General features: G+C 41.9%; 1 protein-coding gene across 2 annotated transcripts in view; it reads right to left on the reverse strand.

Annotated features, from left to right (window-relative positions):
• BCKDHB (branched chain keto acid dehydrogenase E1 subunit beta) overlaps nt 1-24,503 on the reverse strand; it is a 145,042-nt gene that overhangs the window by 18,094 nt on the left and 102,445 nt on the right. Inside the window, exons 10-11 of one of the 2 annotated variants that reach the window (XM_021541604.3) lie at nt 23,630-23,782; nt 18,326-18,764 (exon numbers count right to left, since the gene is read on the reverse strand). In XM_021541604.3, the coding sequence (XP_021397279.1) occupies nt 23,642-23,782 (141 nt within the window). In that variant the 3' untranslated portion in view covers nt 18,326-18,764; nt 23,630-23,641. Of the gene's footprint in view, nt 1-18,325; nt 18,765-23,629; nt 23,783-24,503 lie in introns of those variants that run through there. The other variant, XM_021541605.3, reaches the window with a different exon arrangement.

Raw genomic sequence — 24,503 nt, forward strand, 5'->3', positions numbered from 1 at the left:
TTTACACAGCAGTGCTAATGCTTCCCATCCCTATGGGGAAGATGTTGTCTCTGTCATCCTAAAACTTGAATAGATGTTTTTAGGTCACATTTTGTCTGCAGCTGTAGCACTCTTGCAGCTGGGCTCAGTTGCTGTGACTGCTCAAGAGGCACAAGATTCTGGCCTGCCTCATGCCTCCCTGCTTGTGGCAAGTTTAGCAGCTCTGCGATCAACACACTTAACTTCATCCCTACTTCACACTTATCTCTGGGCTTTACCCACTCCAGTCTATTGTGAAGAGTGCCCATGGTGACCATGGGAAGGAAAATGAAAGCCATTCCCTTTCTTTTGGCTACCTTGCCTATCAACAGGAGCCCAAAATAGTGAAAAGGCTCAAACCTGACTCCCACAAGTCTGAGACTTTCACTTGCAGGTGCTGGTGTCTCTGTATATTTTGGGCAGGTTTCACTGAAGAGGACAAGACAGCCAAGAGAGTCAGCCCCACTTGCTTTTGTTTTTTTCCCTAGCCAGTGTTATCAGAGCCTCTGACTAATTAGCAAAGGATTGTCTTGTGCTTCTGAAGTGCATATGGCCTGACACCCAGAGTAATTTCTAGAGCATAGAGGCAAATACTCCAAGGAATACAAATGCAATAAGAAACAGTTCCCTGGAGCTCTTCATCTCTGCTGCATCCACCTGGCTAGGCAATTAATCTTTTTTTTCATTAACATAATTTTCTATGGCAGCCCATAGTCCAATTTTAAGTACCTTCCATAAACTTCTGGAATATGTACACAAGCACTTTATGAACCTTTAAAAACAAAATTAAGGAAATATCTGTACAGCAACAGGAATACCAAAGCTTGTGGGGTGCCCAGTGGCAGCCTTCCTGGTTTTCTGGGATTAAAAGAAAACAAACATAAATCTAGCAGAGCATAAAGCAAAAAGTAATGAGCATGCTGAGGTATCCTTTGATAGAGCTATCAAGCAGGAGTGCTGTAATTGTTCAGCTTAGATCTTCATGTAAGAAACTTCTAACACTGCAAAGTGTCTTTGATCTGAACAAGAGAACAAATACCTTTGATATGGAAAAAAATAAGGGTGCTTAGAGAGGTACATATCCTGTGCCTCTTGTATAATTATAGAATCGTAACCAATATGGAGTTCTTTGGTGAGCTACAGGCATCTTTGATGGGATTTGCACAAGGAAGTGACAGGAGAGACTCTGAAGGTTTGGGCCGGAAGCTTACTGCATTTATGAAGAGATGTATTGTGGTCTCCAAACTGCCATCATCATTTTGGAAAAAACGATGTCTACCTCTAAACAGAGTTGATTGTGCAGGAAACAATTTTAGAACTTATTCTGAAGTGAGTCCAAGTTTTATGTCACAGCATTTTTTGCCTGCATTCTTAGCATTGCTCTGGAATGACAATAGAAAAGGAAATTACCTCATTTAGTGAACAGCCACACTTCAGATGAACTATTTGAAATGCTGTGTGACGGAACCATGTGCCTTGTATTTCTGAGACTGCAGTAAACCAGAACATCTCATGACCAACTGCACCAAAGTTTAATTTAGGAAAAAAACAGATCCAATCTCTTACTGTAGGTAAAAGAAGTCTTGGCAAGGCTTTCTGTTCTGTCTACTGGGTGAAATCCTGAATTTGTCAGCTAGAGCTGTAGAACTCAGATCACCAGTACTGCTCTTTCCACTGGTCTTTCCAACTGGACTGCAGGCTTGCCATGGTTGTGGCTGTTATTACAAATTTCAATCACAAGATGTGATATGCCACTATCTACAAAAAGAGGAGGAAAAAACTAGCACATCGGGGACTTTCCCCTGCAAGTCAAAAAGCATCAAGAGCAAATGGAAAACACCAGATCCATCAGTCATGCTGGCATCCCAATCCACAAGCACCACAAGGATATTAGTGACAGAGAAATATTTGGTGTCACATATTTTAATTACTGTGTCATGGTGGCATTAATTAACACCCTGTAAAAGGCCCTCAGAAATGTTTCCCCAAACTCTCAGGAATGTGACAGAAACAGTTTGCCCTCAGCCAGGCTCCAAGAAAACAGAGCACATAGAAAAAAACATAGTCCATAACTTGCTGCATCCCATTTGGTTGCAGATGCAGATGCAGCCATGTGCACACACATCTGGCCACGGGTGCGTGACAGCTGTCACCTCTCCAACTATTGCTCTGGGACATTAAGTTCTGCATGCAGTAGTCAGTGGCTTCATGGGAAGGAAAGTAGTTGGAGCTGAAAGCACTGGGATCCAGCAAAAACAGCTTTTGCATTGCTCATCACTCCTTCCAGTGTCCTACCATAAGTGTAGTAAACAGATGAAATTAAAGCAAGAGAACAGCCCAAGGTTCCCACGTACAGTAAAATGGATGGCCACCAGATTCACAGAAGCAGTGATGCAAATGGTATGAATTAAACTCACAAGTGTTACTCATTTTTCTGGGTGTAAAACCCCCTATTTTTTAATTCAAATATGGAGGGAATCAGCAATACAGTACATGAAAAATAAATTAGTGGTTCATTCCCAGAACCAGCAGGCCATAACTTTGCCTGCCTTGTTTCTTGTTCTTGTTTCTATCTGGTTTTGGTCTCTGTGACTCATAAACCCAGCAGATGATTTCTCTAAAACCGCAGACAGCGGTCCTTTCATCTACCTCTTCCCAGCTGATCTTCAGCTTATTTAGTTCTTTGCTAATGTTTTGTTGACACAATGCTCTTGGTCATCCCTGACTTGCCTTCCCAAACATTTTCTGGACCCCTGTTGGCCACAGGGTCCTGCCAGCTTTCCATTTCAGCATCTTCCTGACCTAATGAGCTTTCCTATGATAGCTTGCTGGCTGTGGTCCAGCTCTCTCAGACATTTCCAGACCCATAATCCAGTATGTTCTCTTAACTCCTATTCCCTGTCAAAAACATGAGAACATGTAAATGACTTTAACTCTTACCACCCATATTTGGTTTTCCCCAGGAATAACAATATGCCATTGCTTTACTGTTTTACCTGTTGAAGGTTTTTGCCAGCTTCTCTCCTTGATCTTTCATTTGGTGTTTCTCAGCACTACTGGCCTTTACTGTCTCTTGTTGAGCTGCGCCTGCTCTTTTTCTCCAGTGAAAAGTAAACGAGAATTATCCAGGCTTTCCTGCCATGTCAGGTGCTGCACTCCTGTCTGTGCGCCAGGAATAAGTACTGCAAGGTGTCTACTCACCCACACCCCCAGGGCTCCTGTAAAAAGCTGGCACCACCCCAGTGCTGCTGTTTGAGGCATCCCTTTCACCCAAACAAAAAAGAAGAGGTGGTTACCATCACCTTTGTCCAATACCTGGTGTTACCTTATAACAGCTGGCTGGTTTGGGGATGTTGTTTTACACCATGTTCACAGTTGGCATAGAGCTGCAGTTTTGTTCTTTCTATTTCTTCTAACATCTCCCAGGTGTTATGATCTTCCCCAGGGTCTCTGCAAACCACTGCTACTGTGAGGAGATCCAAGATTTTATGGGTAACGGTTGCCCAGGCTCCCCAGTGCAATTTCTTGAGTGTCTGTCACCATCTGTGTTGAGGCCATACACAACCTCCCGTCCCTGAAGCCTTCCCATCTACCCCCATCAGGAACCACTGTCCCTTCCCATAGAGCCAAACTTTTCTTGCTGGTTGAAGTCCAAACTCCAATTAATCATAGAATGGTTCAGTTCAGAAGGAACCTTGAAGACTACCTAGTTCTAATTTCCCGGCTACAGCCTTCAACTAGACCAAGTTGCTCAAGGCCCAAGTCAACCTGACCTTGAACACTTCCAGGGATGGGGCATCTACCACCTCCCTTGGCAACCTCTTCCCATGCTTCACCGCCCCAATAGTAAAGATCTAATCTAAACTCACCCTTTTTAAGTTAAGTCAAGTTAAAGGCATTACCCAGTGTTCTATCACTACATGCCATTGAAAAAAGTCCCTCTCCAGCTCTCTTGTAGGCCCCCTTTAGGTATGGGAAGACTTCTATAAGGCCTCCCCAGAGTCTTCTCCAGGCTAAATAATTGTAGATCTCTCAGACTGTTTTAACAGGAGGGGTGCTCCAGTCCTGTGAGCATCTTCATGGCCCTCTGGACTCTTTCCAAAATCTCTATAGCCTTCTTATGCTGAGACCCCAGAGCTATATGCAGCACCCCAGGTGGGGCCTCACCAGAGGAGCAGAGGGCCAGCATCACCTCCCTCAGCCTGATGGCCACATTGCTTTTGATGCACCCCAGGATACAGCTGGCATTTAGAGTTGCAAGTGCACGTTGTTGGCCTATTCTGAGTTTTAATGTGCCCGCCCAGGTGGCCAAGAAGGCCAATGGCATCCTGGCCTGTATCAGCAATAGCCAGCAGGACCAGGGCACTGATTGTACTCAGTGTTGGTGAGGCCACACCTCAAATCTTGTGTTTAGTTTTGGGCCCCTCACTACCAAAAAAGCATTGAGGTGCTGGAGCATGTGCAGAGGAGGGCAGAGGAGTTGGGGAAGTGTCTGGCACACAAGTCTTGAAAGAGATGCTTGAGGGAGCTGGGGGTGTTTAGTCTGGAAGAAAAGAGGCTCAGGGGAGACCTCACTCTCTTCAACTCCCTGAAAGGAGGTGGCAGCCAGGTGGGGGTCAGCCTCCTCTACCAAATAATAAGCAATAGGACAAGAAGAAATGGCTTCAAGCTGTGGGAGATTTAGGCTGTATATTAGGAAAAATGTATTTACCAAAAGGGTGGCCAGACATTGAAAAATGTTTCCTAGGGAAGTGGTGGAATCACTACCATGAAAAATGGTAAAATCTGTGTGGATGTGGCACTTAGAGATGTGGTTTTGTGCTAACATGTTGGTGTTGGGTTAATGGCTGGACTCAATGATCTTAGAGGTCTTTTCCAACACTAGCAGTTCTGTGCTCCTTGTCAAGCCACACTCCCAAGTCCTTTTTCTAAGAGCTGTTTTCAGTCTGTTCTCTACCCAGCCTGTATTTGTGGCCTTAGACCTGTGCAGGACCCTGCCCCTGGCCTTGTTGAACTTCACAAGGTTGACATGGGTTTACCTTTCAGGCCTGTCAAGATCCCTCTGGATGACATCCCCTCTCTCCAGCAAGTCGACATCACCGCATAGCTTGGTCTTGTTAGGAAAATTGCTGATTCTATACTAATCAATTGCTGATTCAATACTAATTCCTCAGGAACACCATTCATCATTCATGTGTCGGTCTCCACACATTAAGCAGGTAACCAAGGCATTCCCAGTTGTTATTACTGCAGTTAGCACATGTGTCTCTGGCCTGGCCAAGCCACATCCTCTCCACTGCAGAAGATGCCCCTCTGGGACTGACCATGGTGTTGTTAACTCGCACCACACTTCCACACTCACAATTTTGGCCAAAGGAGGTCTGACGAGCAAAACTGGCATGTTTTGTACAGAACAGCTCACCCCAGCAAACTCTTGAAGGTTATGCCTGGAAAACCAGTTTTACCTTTCATTTATTGGTTTTCTCAGTTTGTATCAAAACACAAAATGGGATTGCGGGAGAACACAGTGAAAAATAATACTTCAAAAAATTTCAGCATGAAAAGGTTGCTACATGTTTCTGGCACAGGGGTCTGAATTAGAAAACTTCAAATATGTAAACACACCCAAAATGCTACAAAAGATCAGGCCAATCATATCTGTCACATGACTGACTTTATTATAACTGGAACCCATACAGGTACTGAACATGGATTTTTTTTTAATACTTTCAGATATTTTGTGAGCTTCAAAAGGGAATTCTTGGCATAAATACTGCTTGAAAAAGGGCTTTTCAGCAAACGTATTAACCTTACAGGATATGCCAAAATGAAAAAGCCATCTATCCATGGATTTCCTGTATCTTTTGGCATGTCCCTACAATGGAAAAAAATTGTGGGGTTTATTTATGATTATTATTTTGAAAGCTCAGTAGTGCACTTGAGATTTTAATCCGGGTAGCTGAATTGTGCAAGGCACTGACCTGTGTACTACTTGCAAAACAGAAAACTTACAAAGGGCTTGACAAAGGTTATTTCTCTCTTCAAAGCCACGAAAGTGGCAGGAGGTTTGGGTCCAGGTGCCAGCCTACAGCTTGAGGACATGGAAAACAAGGAATCAGCTCTGATTTTCACCCTGGAACTCTTCCTTTTCCAGGAATGGTAGCCAGGACAGAGGGAGGCTGAGGCTCTCGTGGGTTTCAGCAATGAGCAAGATGCCCTGGACTGAGAATCCTCATCCCATCCCATCCCATCCCATCCCATCCCATCCCATCCCATCCCCACCACTGCTTCCAGAGCTGACATGCTGCAAACCCCCCTGGCTGGGCTGGTGACACTGCCTTCCTGGTGTGTGACAGGCAATGCCCACAGTTTCATTTCTCATCAGGACCTGCTCAGTTCAGTGGTAATAACAAGATGTAAAAATAGAAATGTATGGATGTGGTAATCCCTCCCTGAAAGCCTGGCCAGTGTTGCTTAGGGAATGGCTAAACAGACAAGCTAACCCCCACATTTTCTTGCATATTTTTCATCATCTCTAGCTATACCTGTGCTGCAGACTGAAGGTGGCCAAGTCTGAGAGGTGGGGTTGAGAAAAAAATAAATCAAGGACTTAGTTTAAGCAGGTTTTTCCCATTAAAGAAATTGTGTCAATTCAGAAATCTTACATCTTCATGAAAGTATTTTTAGCTACCATTGCTACAAGCCCTGTCTTAAGTCTCTGGAGCTAAAACCAGATCTTAGCAAATAAACTAAATCATAATCCCTCTTTTTCAATATACTTAGCTGAGTGGATTTCTGGCATACAGCACACTGACAGAAAATCAGTACTTTTCACTCAGGTGGTTTTTTGTTGGGTTTTTTTTTTCACACAAGTAAAATGTTGGAATCCTGGATGCTGAGAATTTTAAACTTTCTGTGCTTAAATGCACAGACCCACAAAGGAACACTGCATTTGACCTGAGGTCGTGAAACAGGCTTTTAAAATTGATTAATAGCACTAGGATTACAGGTGTGTAGTTGGTTAGAAGTCTGTAATATCACAGGGTGGAAAAATTAGAGTTTGGAGTTTTAAACTACAGAAATAAATATGAAGCAAGATGGAGGTTTTAGGGTGGAGGCAGGTTGTCCTTCCTTACCTTCTTCCTTCTTCATGGGTTTGGGTGATGTTTTGTGGTTGGACAGAAAAGTCTGCATTGTGGACTTCAGGGGATCAGTTATTGGGTTAAAAGGGAAAATAATCTAGGTGTCCTCTCTTAATTGGATAGTTTAGTTTTAAAAGACCTTGTAACAAGAGTTACTTAGCTATTTTGTGTCTTGCTAATGAAAAAGCTGCCGAACTCACGGTAGTGAGACTGTAACATAGATAAGAAATAACAAACACCTGAGTCCGAACATGAAATATTGTCTCAAGTGCCTTTAATCTCGACCTTGAGAAACTGATAGTAAAAGGAAGAAGGAAAAAAATTTAGCAAAAAACCCAAAAGATGCAGGGAAAAAATGGGGGTAGGTGTTGTGTTCAGGCATATCCAGGAGAAATTTAAAAAATCTCCTCAATTCTCTTTCTTTTAATCAGAGATCTGTTCATCAAATCCACTTTAGAGAAATGATTTAGTACATTGCTGGCCAGTTTTAGATGTTCGCCACATGAAACACCAGAGATGCCTCTTGGTAATTTTTCCCTTTCAACATTGAAGACAAGGAAAACAACAATAGGCAAGGATAGGGGAAGCAAAGGAATAAAGCTAAACTTTGGTAATACATGCAGATTCCATCACAACAAAAAATATAGTCAGTCTAACAGCATATACTTGGCAGAGGATATATAATATAGGCATATAGTAGTATACAATGTCTACTGACAATACTAGGGTAAAGTTTGATTAGAAATGCAAGTGATGAGGTAGTTTTTAAGGTGATGATGCTGACAGTGATGAAGGAGAATCTCCTCAGCTGTTCCCTGGTGTTCCTGTGCTTTCCTCTGAGAGGACTGCTGGCTGAGGGAGTAGGCGAGGATCTCATCCTGCTCACTGCATGTATCACAATATTCCAGTGGAATTTCATCCATAACAGCATGTAATCCAGGGGCTGCAGTTTGGACTGGAAAATAGCCTTTTGTTCCCAGTTCTGTGGCAGAGGCAGAGCAGAGCTGCTCCTAATCCTGGCACTGTGGCATGGGATTCCCTGTGTGCTCAGTGCAAGGCCCTGCCTGTTAGCCACAAAAACGAGATGCTGCAGGCACAGGCACATCTGTGTCACTGTTCCTGAAAGATTTTCCTGGTGTGACAGGAATGTTCTGGGCAAACTGATAGCACTCTGGTCACAGCCTTTCAAATCCCTGAGCACACCACCACCACCTTTGTGGAGGTTTGCATTCTTTCATGGCCTGGAAGCTCTACCCAGGTGTGGGAAAGTGCTGGAGCCCCTGTACTCCTATGTCATTTTCATTGGCCTGTTTATTTCTAGGTGAGCTTGCAACTCAAAAAGCCAGCTGTATCCTGGGCTGCATCCAAACCCGCATGACCAGCAGGTTGAGGGAGGTGATTCTGGCCCTCTGCTCTGCTCTTGTGATACCCCACCTGGAGCACTGCATGCAGCTCTGGGGTCCCCAACACAGGAAACACATGGACCTTTTGAAATTAGTCCAGACAAGGGCCACAAAGATGATGAAAGAGCTGGAGCACATCAGTGAACACAGGCTGAGAGAGTTGGAGTTGCTCAGCCTGAAGATAAGATTCCAGGAAGAACTCATGGCAGCCTTCTATGACTTAAAGCAGGTAACAAGAAAGCTGGAGATGAAATTTTTACAAGAGTATGTAGTGATAGGACAAGGGGAAATGGCTTTAAACTGAAAGAGGGCAAATTTAGATTAGATATTAGGAAGAAATTCTCTGCTCTGAGGTGAGGCAATGGAACAGGTTACCAGAGAGGTGGTAGATGCCCCAGTCCTAGAACTGCTCAAGGCCAGGTTGGGTGACAACCTGACCTAGTTGAAGGTGTGCCTGCCCATGTCTGTCACTGTCGAGGCAGGACAGGAAGGAAGAGGCTCTGATTCAGAAGGCTGTTGAGAGTAAACTATTTATTCAATATAAATCTCTCTTTTATACAGAGCTCCGCAAGGACCGAATCCATTGGTTCTGAAGTGAAAACAACCCACCACCATTGGTGCAGAGTGCTTGACACACAGTGATAGAACTTAACTATAAATAATGTGAAAAACAAGAGAGATAAAGAATTATTTACATTCTTTCCCAGCTCTTTCCCAGGCCTCTGCCTGGATAGAAACTCTCAATTTCTTTCTTTGACTGAATCTGAGACTCACACATGTCCAATTAAGAAAGGACACCTAGATTATTTTCCCTTTTAACCCAATAACTAATGACAAAGGTCCCTTCCAACCCAAACTATTTTCTGATTCTATGATTCATGCTTAACATCCCAGCCCTGTGAGGTCCTGGATCAAACCTCAACAATTTTAAGTCTAAGAGAAACCAGACCTGGTCCCATGATCCATAAATCCACCTCACAGCCATCATCACTGGGCTCTCAGTGGTTTGGAGATAACAGGACAAAAAAAAGGTTTTCAGGACTTTCTCTTAGTGTTTATATTGCCTGAAACAACGTTTTTCTCTAGATATCCCCAGATCTCAGCAGCCAAAAGGCAGAACTGCATTTACCCTGGGACTAAGAGGAGCAAAACAAGAAGGAAAACAGAGGAGTCTTGCAGACAGGAGTCCAGGAGGAAGACATGGGGATGGGGTGAGCCACAGCTTACTCAGGGATCCGCCTGCAGCCACTGTGCTGTGAATGCCTCTCTGCCTGGTACTGGCTCTGGCGGCTCTCAGACGGGCAGCAGAGGAACCGTGACTGGCACTTGGCAGAAGGATAATTATAATCTGGGTTCTGCAAGTGTGGGTTAGCTCTCACTGAAATAAACTGCTCGAATCTATGATGAATATCAACACTGTAAGCATAAGGGGCAAGGCAGTAAATTGTAGTAGAATGAAATACCTACATTTAATTATGTGAAATTATATAGAATTTGAGAGTTTTCCTGATGCATGCTATTTAAAGCTATGCCTAAGTGCACTTCCTTGTCTGAATAAAGCAGCTTTTGTTGCAAGATGTGGGCTTACTTTGTAGTTTACAATTTATAGTCTTCACCACATTTTGTTACTTTCTTATTTCTTAACTGAGATGTTTCTGAACATCTTATTTCAAATAATAGAACACAGCTCAAGTTCTGCACTATATACAGCCTCTTAGAAACTCATGAACAGTGTTCTGTTGATTTTTTTTCCTCCAAGATACTCATACCTGAGTATGCTCTTCACCAAAGTGTGTAACACATACATGCACAGACAGTAGTCATTGCTCCACCAGCCTAAAATTCAAGCACATGTACACCAGGTGGATGGTGCCAACCCTATTGATTTTCATTGCAAAAAATTTTTTGATTAAACCGACCAGGAGCATTTAAATAACCCCAGACCGGCCCAGCTGAGCTCACTTCTTAGTCTCCGAGGCTGAGTCCTGCTTTGGGACACTGCCTTGGGGAGCTCTGTGCTGCACTCTCATCATGGTGGGGTTTGCAAATTACAAAGTAAGGAGCATCCATCTCAAGGCAGAGGGATACCTAAATCGTTTCCAGTGTGGGCAGAGGAAATGACCGGCTGGGGAAGCTGAAAGGGTTGCCACCCACACCGTTCAGCAGCCCTGGAAATAAAAGAGGGTTTATGTGCAAATAAGAGCCTGGAATATTCCTGCCTGACTGGCTTGGCATGCAGGATTGTGCAGACTGAGCTTGCAGCTGCAGGCCAGTAAGGATACACAGGATGTCAACAGAGAGACTGAAATTTTAATCAGCCTCAGTTAACAAAACATTTAGCTGATGATGGTGACCCAGACCTGAACCATTTATTCAAATGCAAAGACACATGGGAATATTTCTGATCTGATATTCTTGCCACTACACAGCCCTCAGCACCTTCCGTGAGCTGCAGGGTTGTCCTAAGGGGTGTTCAGTTCTGCACAAGCCTTGCCACTGCATTGGCTGGTAGGATTAGAGCCTGGTGAGGAGGCAGCAAGATCTGGTGTTCTCCAGGGGTACAGGGCACAGGACAGTGTAGTCAGTGTTGTGGTTTAAATCCAGGCAGCAACTAAGAACCACACAGCCACTCACTCCTCACCTCTACCTCCCCAGTGAGGAGGAGAATAGGGGAAAAAAAGTAAAGCTTGTAGGTTGAGGTAAGAAGTGCTTAATAATTGAAATAAAATAAAATAAAATAAAATAAAATAAAATAAAATAAAATAAAATAAAATAAAATAAAATAAAATAAAAATTTTATTATTATAAAATTATATGAGAGAAAGAGCTGAAACCAAAGAGAAACACTTGGGTCACCCGCTGACAACACTTGGTCACCAGCTGCTGACTGATGACCAGTCCATCTCCAAGCAGCAATCCTCCTGGCGAACTGCCCCCAGTTTGTACACTGGGCATGGCATTTTATGGTATGGAATATCCCTTTGGCTAGTTTGGGTCAGCTGTCCTGGCCCTGCTCCCCACCAGCTTCTCATTTGTCTCCTCACTGGCAGAGCATGACAAACTGGAAAATCCTTGAATTAAGGTCAGCACTACTGAGCAAAACCCAAAGCATCAGGGTGTTACCAACATTATTTTTGTGCTCAATTCAAAACATAGCATTGTACCAGCTACTTTGTGAAAAAAATTAACTCTATCCCAGCCAAAACAAGGACACTCAGATACAGTATGAGGTCTTTATATTCCCTGGCAGTGAAGGGGAGTAATGAGAGACATAACTCACCTCGTTGCATGGGACTGCAGCAACACTTACCTAGCAGATTTTTTCAGCATAGTATCAGAATTAACAAAAGAATTAAAGAGCTTCATAAATAATAAAAGAACAAATCTCACTTGAATTTAACTATTTCCCCTGGTTGAAAAAAAGCAAATAAATCCAGAGAACCTGCTTAGTAGATAGCCCTATATTTAACACTTAGTTGAAGAATCTTAAGATTTCATCTATGGATATGTGTTTCATTTATGGATATTTATGGATATTTATGTTACCAGGACAGTGGAAGGAAATGACTGTAACTTAAGGATTGCTTGTCTTTAAAAACAAAATTAATCAAATTCACTGGGAAAGAAACTTTAAATTTCAATCTCATGGAGGCAGATTCATTCAAAAGCAGTGTCACTAATTTCAGTATGTCTATAGACACCACAAACATCAGTTTGCTTTTGTCGCTATGCTCCACCAAGATAATTTTAACTGTATCAATAACTTAACCATCCTCCTTCCCAAAATATCAGGATGAATGTAGGCAGTTGCTGTGCTGCCACAAAACAGCTTTGCAAGAACAGAGGCAGATGCAGCTGAGGGGAGTGATCTGGTGCAGCAATGACAGAAACCCAGACAAATTTGCACAGGGCCTCCCTTAAACCACAGTACTATGGAAGCTGAAGGCTCGGTTAGCGATGCTGACAGCAAAATGCTCAGTGATTTCACTGCTCGTAACACAAGATGAATCACACGTGTTCTTAGTTGAAAGCTAATTAGATAGAAGTGTCATCTCCCAAAGGTTCAAGCTGTGCATATGACAGCACCCAGATCACTGCCTGAGTGGGTGTTTCACAGCCTGAGCAGGGAATTGCTGTAAGTCACCAAAACTGCCTCCACCTGGGTGAGAAGGAACAAGAAAGAATGCTGAGGGATGGGACAGGGTGGCTGCACGTACAACAAGTAGGGATGGATGCACAGGCTGTGATGGCCAGGCTGGCTCCCTCTTCCAAGGGATGGAGGCTGGGGCTGACAGCGGAGTGGGAAGCCTGGGGAGTCTGGAGTCACTGGTTGAGGACAGGCAGGGCTATGACCCTGCAACAAAACACTAATGCCTGCCTCACACCTCTTCTCCCTCTCACTCTTCATCACTCAGCAGCAGCAGCCACTGTTTTGGTACTCACTCCATGACTTCCCTGTGCCCAGCTCCCGGCCTGGGGCAGAAAATCACCCAGGAAAGTTGTGGGTTGCTTGTGGCATGGGGCCAAGTCAGTAAGGGAACGACCAAGGAGGAGGCCAGGGCTTCAGGCCAGCTCTGCTTTGTAAGGCTGTTCAACATTCACTTGCTTCAGTGTCCTCAAACTCAACAGTAACACAGCAAATGAGGATCAATAGTTTGGTTTTATCACCCCCCCAAAAAAAAACTGTGATAGAAACTACTTCAAATATTTAAAAATGTTGTAGTTGATGGAGTAATTAGGTTGTTGGCAAAAAGGAAAGTGGGAAACTTTACTGAAGAGATGGGTGGGGGGCCTGACAAAAAATAGTTTGAGAGGACTAAGTTACGATTACACTAAGCTTGTCTTTAGTTCTTTTTTTCTCTATGTATTAACATTTGAATGCCAACCTGCTCACACTTTCATTCCCAAGCTAAATTCTGTTTTGTGAACAAACCACAGGATCAGTAGGTTACAACAAGAGATGCCATGAAACCATCAGAGCTGCAGTTGAACAAGGCTGCACTTTGTTCCTCCACTGCCTCACCGCTCTCTTGAGAGGCATCTTTGAAAATTCCTGAGGCCAAAACACTTTATTATGTGACACACACATCTCAATCATCTTCTGCTTAGACTTGAGGCACTACCCTGCAGCAGGCTGGATGGCAGAGAAAAGCATACAGCACTATGTTACAGTCATGGGGTCCCGCTGGGGGCACCTTCCCTGCATCTGCTGCACAAACCATCCTAGAATTTCACACATATCTGGGTTTGCCCCATCCTGCAAACCCCTAGACTAGCAAATAACGAGTGTGAGACAGCCGAGCTGCATGTGGAACACCGTGTCCTGCAAATGCAGGCAGGCTAGGAGTCACAGAGCGGCTGTCCGGTGCCAGGTCATCACTGGAACAGTCTCGAGTATCTCCTTGCGCAGCTGCCACCGGGACCGCGGGGATGCGCCGCTGCGGCCGCGCCAGAGCCGTCCCCGAGCACAGGCACCGCGGGCTCCTCTGCCAGCCCGACCCTGCAGGGGCTGCCTGGAGCCTCGGACCGCCGAAACTGGCGGGGCAGCACAGGGGAAGGGGCTCCATCAGCTGTACGGCCCGCAGAGCCCCGCCTGCGGCCCGGGTCACTCTCAGAGCTGCCCGGGGCCACTCGAGCCTGGAGCCGGCAGCGGCTCAGGCAGGGCAGGGCTCACCAGCGCTGCAAGGCAGCAACCACTGGCAATTCACACAATTTCTCTTTTCAGCAAGTCCTCAGCTGCAAGCAGAGTGCAAGTAAACAGGAATGATTTAATTACGACACAAAAGTAATTAATTACACGCAGGAATCAACAGGAACGGCTTATGAGACACTGGTGGCACATTACTGTCAGTTGTAGAACAGTTAGCCACAGACCTACATGAGCAAGACCAGACACTAGTTTCTGCTCTTAGAGTAGCGGAATTATTTTGGCAGGCAAAAATAGGGTTTAAAAACATCACCAAAGACCAAAAAGAAATTTCAAAGCAAGTAACACAAAACCAAGCCTGGAGTTGCTTCAGTGTTGACCTTGAAATATGAAAATAGGCAGCTGATCAAATTAATTTGTACTCTTCATCAGGAGGTTTAGTTCTTTCTGTTAGGGGGCTGGGAATGACTTACATTACCTTAAGCAGGGATTAGGCCAATGTTGCTCGTTGCTGGACTAAAGGACAGACCATCCTCTCTCAGCTTCTTCCACTACTTAGTGCACAGCCCCAGCATCCACAAAACAGTTCATATGCTTTCTCTCCACCCTATCCCTTTTGCCAAAAGCATGGAATGAGTAATTTCATCTGAAGTTAGGAAGGTTATGTCTGCCATTGGGCTGTGACCCCATGGCAGCCACAGCCACTGGGGAAGTAGATCCTGCTGTTCGCATGTTTAACAATGATGCCCCAGATGACTTTGAGCATGGTGAAAGATGAACTTTGAGTAGCAGGTGTGACCAAGGACTGATGGGAGACCTGAACCTTTCCAGAGAAGCAGCTGAGGGCTAGGCAGGACACCTTACAGCACCTAATGTGGCACCATGCAGAGACAAGAGACAACCAGTCAGTGGAGTTAGTTCAGCCTGCAGAATGAGTCAGAATTACTTTAAAGGAACTTAGTACCAGCTCAACTGCTCTGCTCAGCCATACACACCTAGATCTAGACATATTTATGTGGCTTAATATTGAGCTGAATCCCACACAGAGCCTACAGAAAGTAAGGGAACTCATCTCCCATTAATTCACTCCTGTTCCTCATGGTTTTGCTGAAATAGAACCAGATCCTCCCCACATGTTATCTTCAGATAATTGTGAGAAACCTTGTGACTTGTGGCAACCAACTCCAGCCAGGTAAGAGTTCCAGTGCTGGGGTTTTGCTCTAAATTATTCTCCTTGAGGAACTAACAGTCTAGTGCAGTGTCAGCCCATTACCTAGGAGATGATATTTTCTTTCACACGCAACCTCATGTATCCCACATTATGTACATACTGAGGATCTGAGCAATTTCTTTGGAAAATCAAGGAATGAACCCATCTCAGTGCTGGTATTTTATGCAAGCTCACAGAAAAATAGCCAGACATCAGCTATCCAAAGTTCCAGAAAACAAAGGGCTCCATTTAGATGCCTGAATGCCAGCATCTATGGTATTTGAGATGCCCTAAGGCACCCAAGATACACATGGGACTCGCAGATTCCACATAGGGCCTATGGAAGCAGCAGCTGGAGACATGGAGACCATGCAGGATACCCCAGGGTGTCTCAAATGGCATTCGATGCCAAAGCATAAGCAACTGAACCAAGTTCTAAAAATCATGTTTTATACTGAAGTCAGCTGTAGCTCTCCCATATCTAATCAATGTGTATCTTGCAGAGCAGCTAAGCTGAAAAAGAGCTACAAAGAATTGCATCCTTATTTCAGGTCTGCTGAAATCTGGCAGAGCTTACAGACTGTGTCAGCTTATTTTGTTATGAACATATAATGCTCACTGAACCCCATGAGCTGCTGTGATAACAATCTCTGCCAGCTTGCTGAATGGATTCCTTTCAGTTGCTGCCTCTGAAGTTATGTGGCTAGAACAGAGCTTCTGCAGTATACCAGTGCACCAGGAACACTGGGTTTTAGCTATGGGAGCAAGAAAGCTGTCTGGAAAGATTCATGGGCTCAGAATTGATTATCAGACCATAGGAGCAGAAGGTCATTGTGTCACGGCTCCTGGCTAATGCAGTGAGAATGTACTACTGGCTAATCCTCTTATAAACACATGCACTTCCACGAGGAAGAATACCTCTAATGATTTAAATCCAATTTTTACATAATCAGCACACTGTTTATTATGGTGAGGTTGTTATGGCACTACCGTCTTAATTGAGCTAGATGACAGAAGAGGATAGAAATCTTTCATCTGCAGTTAATAAATCTGGGCTCCCATGAAGGCTGTATAGGTCTTTCATAGAATCATAGAATAGTTTAGGCTGGAAAAGACCTCTAAGATCATCCCAGTTCAACCATTAACCTGGCACAACCAAGTCCACCACTAAACCATACTCCTAATCCAAAGCTACACATCTTTTAAAAACGTCCAGGTATGGTGACTCCCCTATTTTCTTGGAGATGTTCCAATACTTGAAAACCCTTTCAGTGAAGACTTCAGGACCCAGCAATAAATTTTGTACCATAAGTATTTCCAGCAATTGGTGTTAAATGAGCATGACTAGATAGATTACTAATTTTCTGGACTATCAGCAAGAAGTAGTGACACGATTTTTCATTTAGGAGTTACTTAGAGTGAAACAATCATTGCCCAGGTTAAATCTGAGACTAAAATTAGGTTAAAACCCAGAAAATATGACTTGTCTTTGGATTTTATTATTAGGAAACTTAATAAGCAACAGTTATTTGTATGTACCAGCATACACCTTCCCATCCAGTTTAGCACTGTAAGTCATTTTTCCGTAACATGCACTTAAAGAGCCTCCATCACTGAGCACAGGTTACGTGAGTGAATACTGCCATCTAGGCAGGCTTTTGGAGGCAGCACCTCTTTTAGAACATTAATCCATGTTTGCCAAGGAAAAATATTCTATTACCCAAAAGAGAGGAGAAAGGAACAATTTTTTATACTATTAAAATCGACACAACACCAGTCACCAAACACACAAAACCTGCCCCTCAACCAGATTGTAGCAGTCCACATTAAGAGCAAATATTTTCTACATGTTGATTAAGAAATATATTATTCCATATTTCAATACAGTCAACTTGAACTTAAGCTTTGCACTAAATTAGAAATAATTTTTTTCTGAGAAAACAGTAAATACAAAGCATATTTTATTAAGGCTATTAATTACCAAAGTACATTTTACTAAGGCAGTACTATAATTGCATCTATTTTATATGCTTTGAAATACAGTAACAGTACAGTTTTAGGAGACGGTTACTAAAATATTTATTGATGTTTTACAAAGAAATAATTTTTAAAACCATTTTCCTTCATATGACCAAAATAGCTTCCATTCAGCACAAAAAAATATAATGTTATGCACCTATCATATTTCAGAAAATAAACAAGTTCTCTACATGACATTTACAGTAGACTTACAAGATTTCACAACGATCTCATTTTGATTGGATACTTTAAGAACTAACTTCATTATCAGGTGTGGAATTCTTTAGGGAATGCACAAACTATGAAGACAGAATCTTACATAAAATGGTAGGACCTGTAAAGATAACAGTTTAGCACTTCCCATAGATCCACTGATACTGAATTTGAAGTTATCCTCCTCAGGTTCCTCCCTGCTGTGTTTCAGCTGTCACCTTGAGGATTGTCCTGAGCAGGTTTGTGCACAAAAGTATTCTTCTTTTCTCAGAAAGGCCCCCCTGAATAATCACAGAAATGTGATTATCTGGCTAATGGCATCCATCTCCTCAACCCACCCCCCCCACTCCTCCCCCAATTTGGTAAGAAGTAATGCAGCATGAGACTGATGTGTACGGAGAGCAAATCAGGCAAAAAGAAGAGGAATTGCTTTTTGCACAAGTAACTGCTTAGTAGCAAACACATTCCAATTCTAGAAGGAAGGATATTGCAGCAAAGATGTACCAATTAAGCCTCTTACTCACAGCAACAAAACAAAAAAGCTCTCCTCCCCTCTCAAGAAAAATGGACTTCCCCTTGCAGAAAGGGAAATCAGTATTAGGGACTGTTTTGCATTATGCCACTCAAGTAAAACACTGCTGCCAGCAGTTACAGCAGGTCTCCATCACACAAGTTGGTCTGGCTGTGTAAGGTTTATTGTGTTTTTCTGAAAACAGAGTCACATTCAAATAACTTCTTTGGGTTCTTCCAAAACAATAGCAAAACTAAGAGACAACATGAGCATAATGTGTTTTATTGAATAAAATTCTGTTTCTAATATTTACACAGTGAAGTCTAGATGTAACCTAGTGAAGCATGGCAATGTGCAATTTTCATTTAACATCTGGAATATCTTTAAATACATCTGAAACTACTTACTGTAACAATCACCTGCCCATCACTGATTTCATAATTAAGGAAAATTTGAACTTGCTGAAGAATAGCCAAGATGAACATTCAGGATAGCTGAGTTAAAAGAAAGGTCTGCTTTTAAATTCCAAACCCAAAAGATCTGATTAAAATGTCAAGAGTTTTGGAGGCAGCTTCTGTATTTCCCTGTTGTTCTTCTCCCTCTGCAGAAAAAGATGACAAAATAAATTATAAATCTGAAGACTGAAACTAATACCTGCACATTAAACAGACAGCACACTCCAGGGTAATCTTAGTTCTTAAATTCATAACTTCAAGGTGTATGAACTAAAACAAGTTACTATGAATTACTTACTGATTTTGTATTAAATACTATTTTACATCTTTAAAGCTGCCAGGGTAGACCCACAGAAATTAGAAATGCTACAAATGATACCTAGAGTCAACACAACACTAATTATTGCCATTTATGATGAACTACCTTCCCCCTCCTACTCTAGAATGTTAAGCAAATGTTTTGTATTTTTTCTACTAGATATACTATCATTCTACTGTTACAGGGAAGAGGGGTCTGCTAAAGAAACTATAGTCAACACCTTTCCTGTTTACACGGATTCTTTTAAAGATAATTTCATTACTGATCTTGCATGAGTTCTCAGCAATGTCTGAATCCAAGTACAGACTTGCAGCACCCATAGTAACAGTCTAACTCATAGCTCTAGTAGAGTGATATCTTATATGTGGACTACTCACTTGTTGTAAGACATGATTCACTGACCACCTGTATGATTTTGGTCATCCAGAAGGAAAATATTATAAATCAGGAATGTTGTGTCCTACTCAAGCTGTTGGAGGTTGTTTATTCTAGTGGGTTACAGACAGCACTTATTAAGTAGGCAGTCTAGCCTGCCATATTTGTGACTTATGTATTGAAACAAACTGGCTGTTATTCTCAGGTTAAAAAGATCTTGCACAGCCTCTCATATCTCATTTATCAATCAGGGAGTGAAGAACAGTTGTCCTGTACTCAAGCTAACCTGTATGAAGCCCTGCCAAACAGCCAGGAGTGCAAGGAAGACACAATTAATAACTAAAGTACTTCCAGGTCCCTTCCTGTTTCCCAGCACAACCAATTTCAAATGCAAGCTTGGAAAGAAAAATAAATTTAAGCCCCCTAAGATTCACTAACATCACCTAACCTCTAAGCACCAAGATTAAATTTCTCATGAAATAGCTGTGCAAAGAAGTTCAGTGTGATAACTCTGCATTTTTAGAGACTAAGTTTGTAAGAGTAACAATGGCTCTCCATGAACACACACACACTCTCATGTAACCTAGCAAGGAATAGCTTTAAAATTCAGAATCTGACAAGAAAACAAAATATGCAAATGTGGTAGTAAAAGCTGCAAAATATAACAGAAAAGCACTTAAGTACCTGTAATTTCTATGCTACAGTCAGCCCTCAACATATTTGCGAACAAGAGTATATTTTATAAAATTTTTAACTATTTTCTTCTGTTTCATGGCTATCTTCTGTTTATTCTTTTAGGGTTTTTTCCCTCCTCAAACATACAGCCAGACACTGTTCTATTTACCCAGGAAATGTATATTCATCCAAATCTCACTTATTTTTTTATCTTTATCTGTTTTCCAACTACAGAGAGTTATCTGGAACACAGCTGCCTATCTGGAAGTTATTGCTCATATACCTAACATAGCTACAAATTTTAAGAACAGAGAAACTGCTGAAAGATAGAGACTTTGCTCTTGCCTGTCTCGTTGGTTAGGTACACAGGACATATTAACAAACACTGTCTTTATGCAGGAAATCCATCTGTACTGACAAACTCAAGATAAGCAACTACCTGTGTGAGAGATGCTGTCAACATAGGCTGAACAAAACTAAATGTACATTAAGATAATAATACTAAGTTTAGAAATTATTAACCACAGCACCCAGATTTTTTTTTACTCTTCTAGTTCTCTCTCTCCTATCCCACCGGGGGGAAATGAGAGAGGCTGTGTGGAGCTGAGTTGCCAGCTGGGGTTAAAACACAACACCAGCTTGACCATTTCTGTAACTCAAAAGCCAACCCTACAGCCCTCTTCACCACAGGGAACTCCTAGCTCCCCTGTCTCTCCAAAAGTAAGACATGAAGGGGCCCAGCCCTCCTAACATCCAGAAGGACTGACTGTGCTCAAATTCACACAAACTGTACAACCATTTCCTAGAACATATGAGATGGTTTGGAACACATAACTTCATCACTCTGTACCAATGGCAAGTAACAAATGTTACCATGAGTACAAAAATAAGCAAATGTAAAGAAATCCTTCCATTTCTCAAAAATGTAAGTGGGCTACCTTACAGGCAAACTCTGTGGAGTTGACAGCAGAATGGAGGTCTGTTGCAATACTGTGTCGAGTATGTAAGACCAATGCATTGCAGACAGAAAAATCAGGGAATAGTCCCCTGAAATGTGCCTTACAACAAGGCACATTAATGTTCTCTCATAGAAAAACATAGAAAAACTTTGAGCAGCTCATTTTGTGACACAAACATCTAGCCACACCAACTATATGGTGCTATGGGCCCTAACATCTGGATGTTTTGTTAGACAAAGCAGAAAGCAGAGTTTTCTGTGTCTTGACACTGTCTTTCAGACAGCCCCTCATAAAACTGCCCCTTGATATGCTAAATCCAGGCAAATTTTTTAGCCCAGGTTTAGCGTGGACTTCCAGTGTCAAAACTGGATTGTGTGTAAATTCAATGCACTCTCAGAACCCATTTCTGCATCTCACACCTTCCTCATTTTACCATCCTATAGAGGAACACGGGGTTAACTAAGTCTCTCAACCACCAAACATTGTCAGTTTGTCTCCCTTTTCTTACAGAGGTAACAGTATTTGATCCTTTGGGTTCCTTTGAAAAGTAGCAAATCAGAGGCTATCTAGTAACTCGCCTCAATGAACAGATACCCAAACCAATTCTCCTTAGGTAAGATACCCTTTGTTACAGAGGTGCCAAACAAAAAAAGAAAATAAATCTTGAGTTTACTTCAACCCAGATCAAAGGCAAGGGGAACTGTAATAAAAAAGAGAGCACTGATTACATATTTTACAAAAAAGATGACAGGCCAGAAAACAGCTTTACTTTTAATTCCAAGGAAATGAGGTGCATTAAGAACCGCATCACCAGCTAGGCAAGGGAGAGGATTGTCCTGCTCTGCACTGGGGTGGCTTTGCCTCAAGTTCCATGTGCAGGTTTTGGCACCATAATGTAAGAAAGACATCAAACTATTAGAAAGTTTCCAAACGAAGGCAACAAAGATGGTGAAGGGCCTTGAGGGGAAGCTGTGTGAGCAGCAGCTGAGGGCACTGGGTCTGTTCAGCCTCGAGGAGACTGAGGGGAGACCTCACTGCAGTTACAACTTCCACTAGAGGGGAAGAGAAGGGACAGGCACTGATCTCTTCACTGTCATGATAAGGCATGACTAAAGGACACAGCATGAAGCTGAGACAGGGAAGGTTTACATTGGATATCAGGAAAAGCTTCTGTTCTTCACCCAGAGGGTGGCTGGGCATTGGGACAGGCTCCTTAGAGAAGTGATCACAGTACCAAGCCTGACAGAATTCAAGAAGTATTTGGACAACAATCTCAGGCACGTGATGGGACTCTTGTCTTCCACAGGGCTAAGAGTTAGACCCAATGATCCTAATGGCTCCTTTCCAGTTCAGAATATTCTGTGATTCTATGAAATGTTCTGGCATGTCAGTAACAAGTGATTTTTGATAAAAGTAGAACTGCATTATTTTTTGGAGACATTGCATCACTAGTAGCAATCCGATTTCTCATAAAGAAACTCCGCTATGTGCTATTGAGGGAATCAGAGTGGAGTGTCAAAAAAGTCTCCTGAAAGTAACTGTGCATATAAAGGAAATAAACATTATGGTATTGGTAACCTTCTATCCATGGTTCTAAATTTAATTCAGAGTTTAATTTAGAACAGAGAGAAGATGGTGCACCTAATATAAGGCCCATCTTGGCCCTCCTGTCTTTGGTGTCAACAGCTAAAAATCCCTTGCCTGTCCATTACAGATTCTATTGTTTTCTTCTTTTTATTTCCCACGTTCAAGATTCATCAAGACTGTATCACAAAAACTAGGTTACTTTGTTCAGTTAAAGGAAGCACAGAATACATTGTGTTAACACATTTTCTGTGGTCATTATACAACTGTGGTCATTAAACTTTGGTCATTATACACCAGAAGTTCTCCCACAGCACAATTCTAAATCCCCATCAGCCCAACCCACAGTCAAATGTTACTTAGTATAATATTATAATGGAACAAAAGATGTTACAGACTTTGAGTAACAGATGCAGAAATATGTATTACTTCAGTCTTTGTGCTCTGCAAATAGAAATCATCAAGCATGATCCAATTACATTGAAGACCATAAACAAAAATTATTTTTATAATAAATATTAAATAGTAGTACTTCAACAGAACTGTAAGACACTACAGATGCTTCATGTATTTCCAATGGTTTGGAAAAATATGGTTTGTATGTTTACAATACAGAGCCAATATTCAGAGTAAATTGGGCGTTATTTGTATGTTGCAGGATTACAGGCCACGCTGAAGAGTGAAAAATCTTAAAATATAACACTGTGGTTTGACTATAAAGTAACTCTTGAGCATTCTAATAGAGATGAAAATATAATCTCTGCATAAGCATTCCTTTCACCCCTTACTTTATACTCTTTTCCCTTCTCAGGATACAAGAAACCTAATTTTCAAATTGATTAAAAACTGATTTCACTAATTTTAAACACTGATTTCAATAGCAGTACTCAAAAATATTCAGACACCTTTAAGACTGAAGGCCCAAAGCTGTAAGATGCAATTCTTATTATAAATAACTAAATAAACTAGTAAACCAAATTAATAATTTAATAATAAATAAATAAATTAAATAAAGAAGTAGTACTATAGGCCCAAACCTTGTAGTAATCCTGTCAGAACCCTTGCAGGTACCCTGTCAGTACAAGTTGTTATTTCTCACCTGTACTACTGCTCAGTAGTTAATCATTCTTCTAAGAGCATCATAGCATTTCCACTTGTCTGGGATGTAGAAAGGCTCAAAGATGTGAGGGAAGGGAGTGTCATAGCCACATACTCTTGCAATAGGAGCTTCCAAATTCAAAAAGCATTCTTCCTGTTCACAAAAATACAGAATAAATGTTAGTGAGGACATTCTTCTCAGGAGTCTTGCATCACAAATTGGGGTCATATGAACTTTGCTAGACTGACTGTCCTGGAAACTCAAAAAATTCTATTTATATCACTGAATAAGTAGTCATAACCAGAATAGTGCTTCCTCTTGCACAAAGGTCCTTATTAAAAATACAAATTGCATTAATGTTATTTTCATTCTCTGCATGTGTGCTGCATTAAATCATAGGCAGATTATATTTAATACATCTGCTATACATTCAAACAACTGCTGCCAGGAAGCAAATATTTTAGGAGCAAAGGAGTAAGAGTCTCTTTCCTGTGTCACTTTTAAACATATATAAAAAATTATATAATCTAAGAGTGCATATTGTTTGTTGGATAAAGGAATATCATATTAAAACTTATTTGAATTCTTAGATTATTAAGACTCTGTCTAAGCATTAAGCAGTTAGGAAAAGTAAGTGGATTTGCCTATCTCCAACCTTTGAGTCAAATCCATGCTCTACTCAACTTCCACACAATTTGTGTTCTACTTGGAGATCAGATTTGATAAGGACCCTGAGAGTTTCATTACTTGACCCAGAATGGCACAAAATATTACACATGCCACATTAATTTGAAAGTAACCTGTAAATATGTAACATTATCAGCCTTAATAACCAAATAAATAGTGGGTTTTCCGTTTTATTATTCTCAAGTTC

Source organism: Lonchura striata, chromosome 3 (assembly GCF_046129695.1).
Source record: "Lonchura striata isolate bLonStr1 chromosome 3, bLonStr1.mat, whole genome shotgun sequence".
Classification (NCBI taxonomy): domain Eukaryota; kingdom Metazoa; phylum Chordata; class Aves; order Passeriformes; family Estrildidae; genus Lonchura; species Lonchura striata.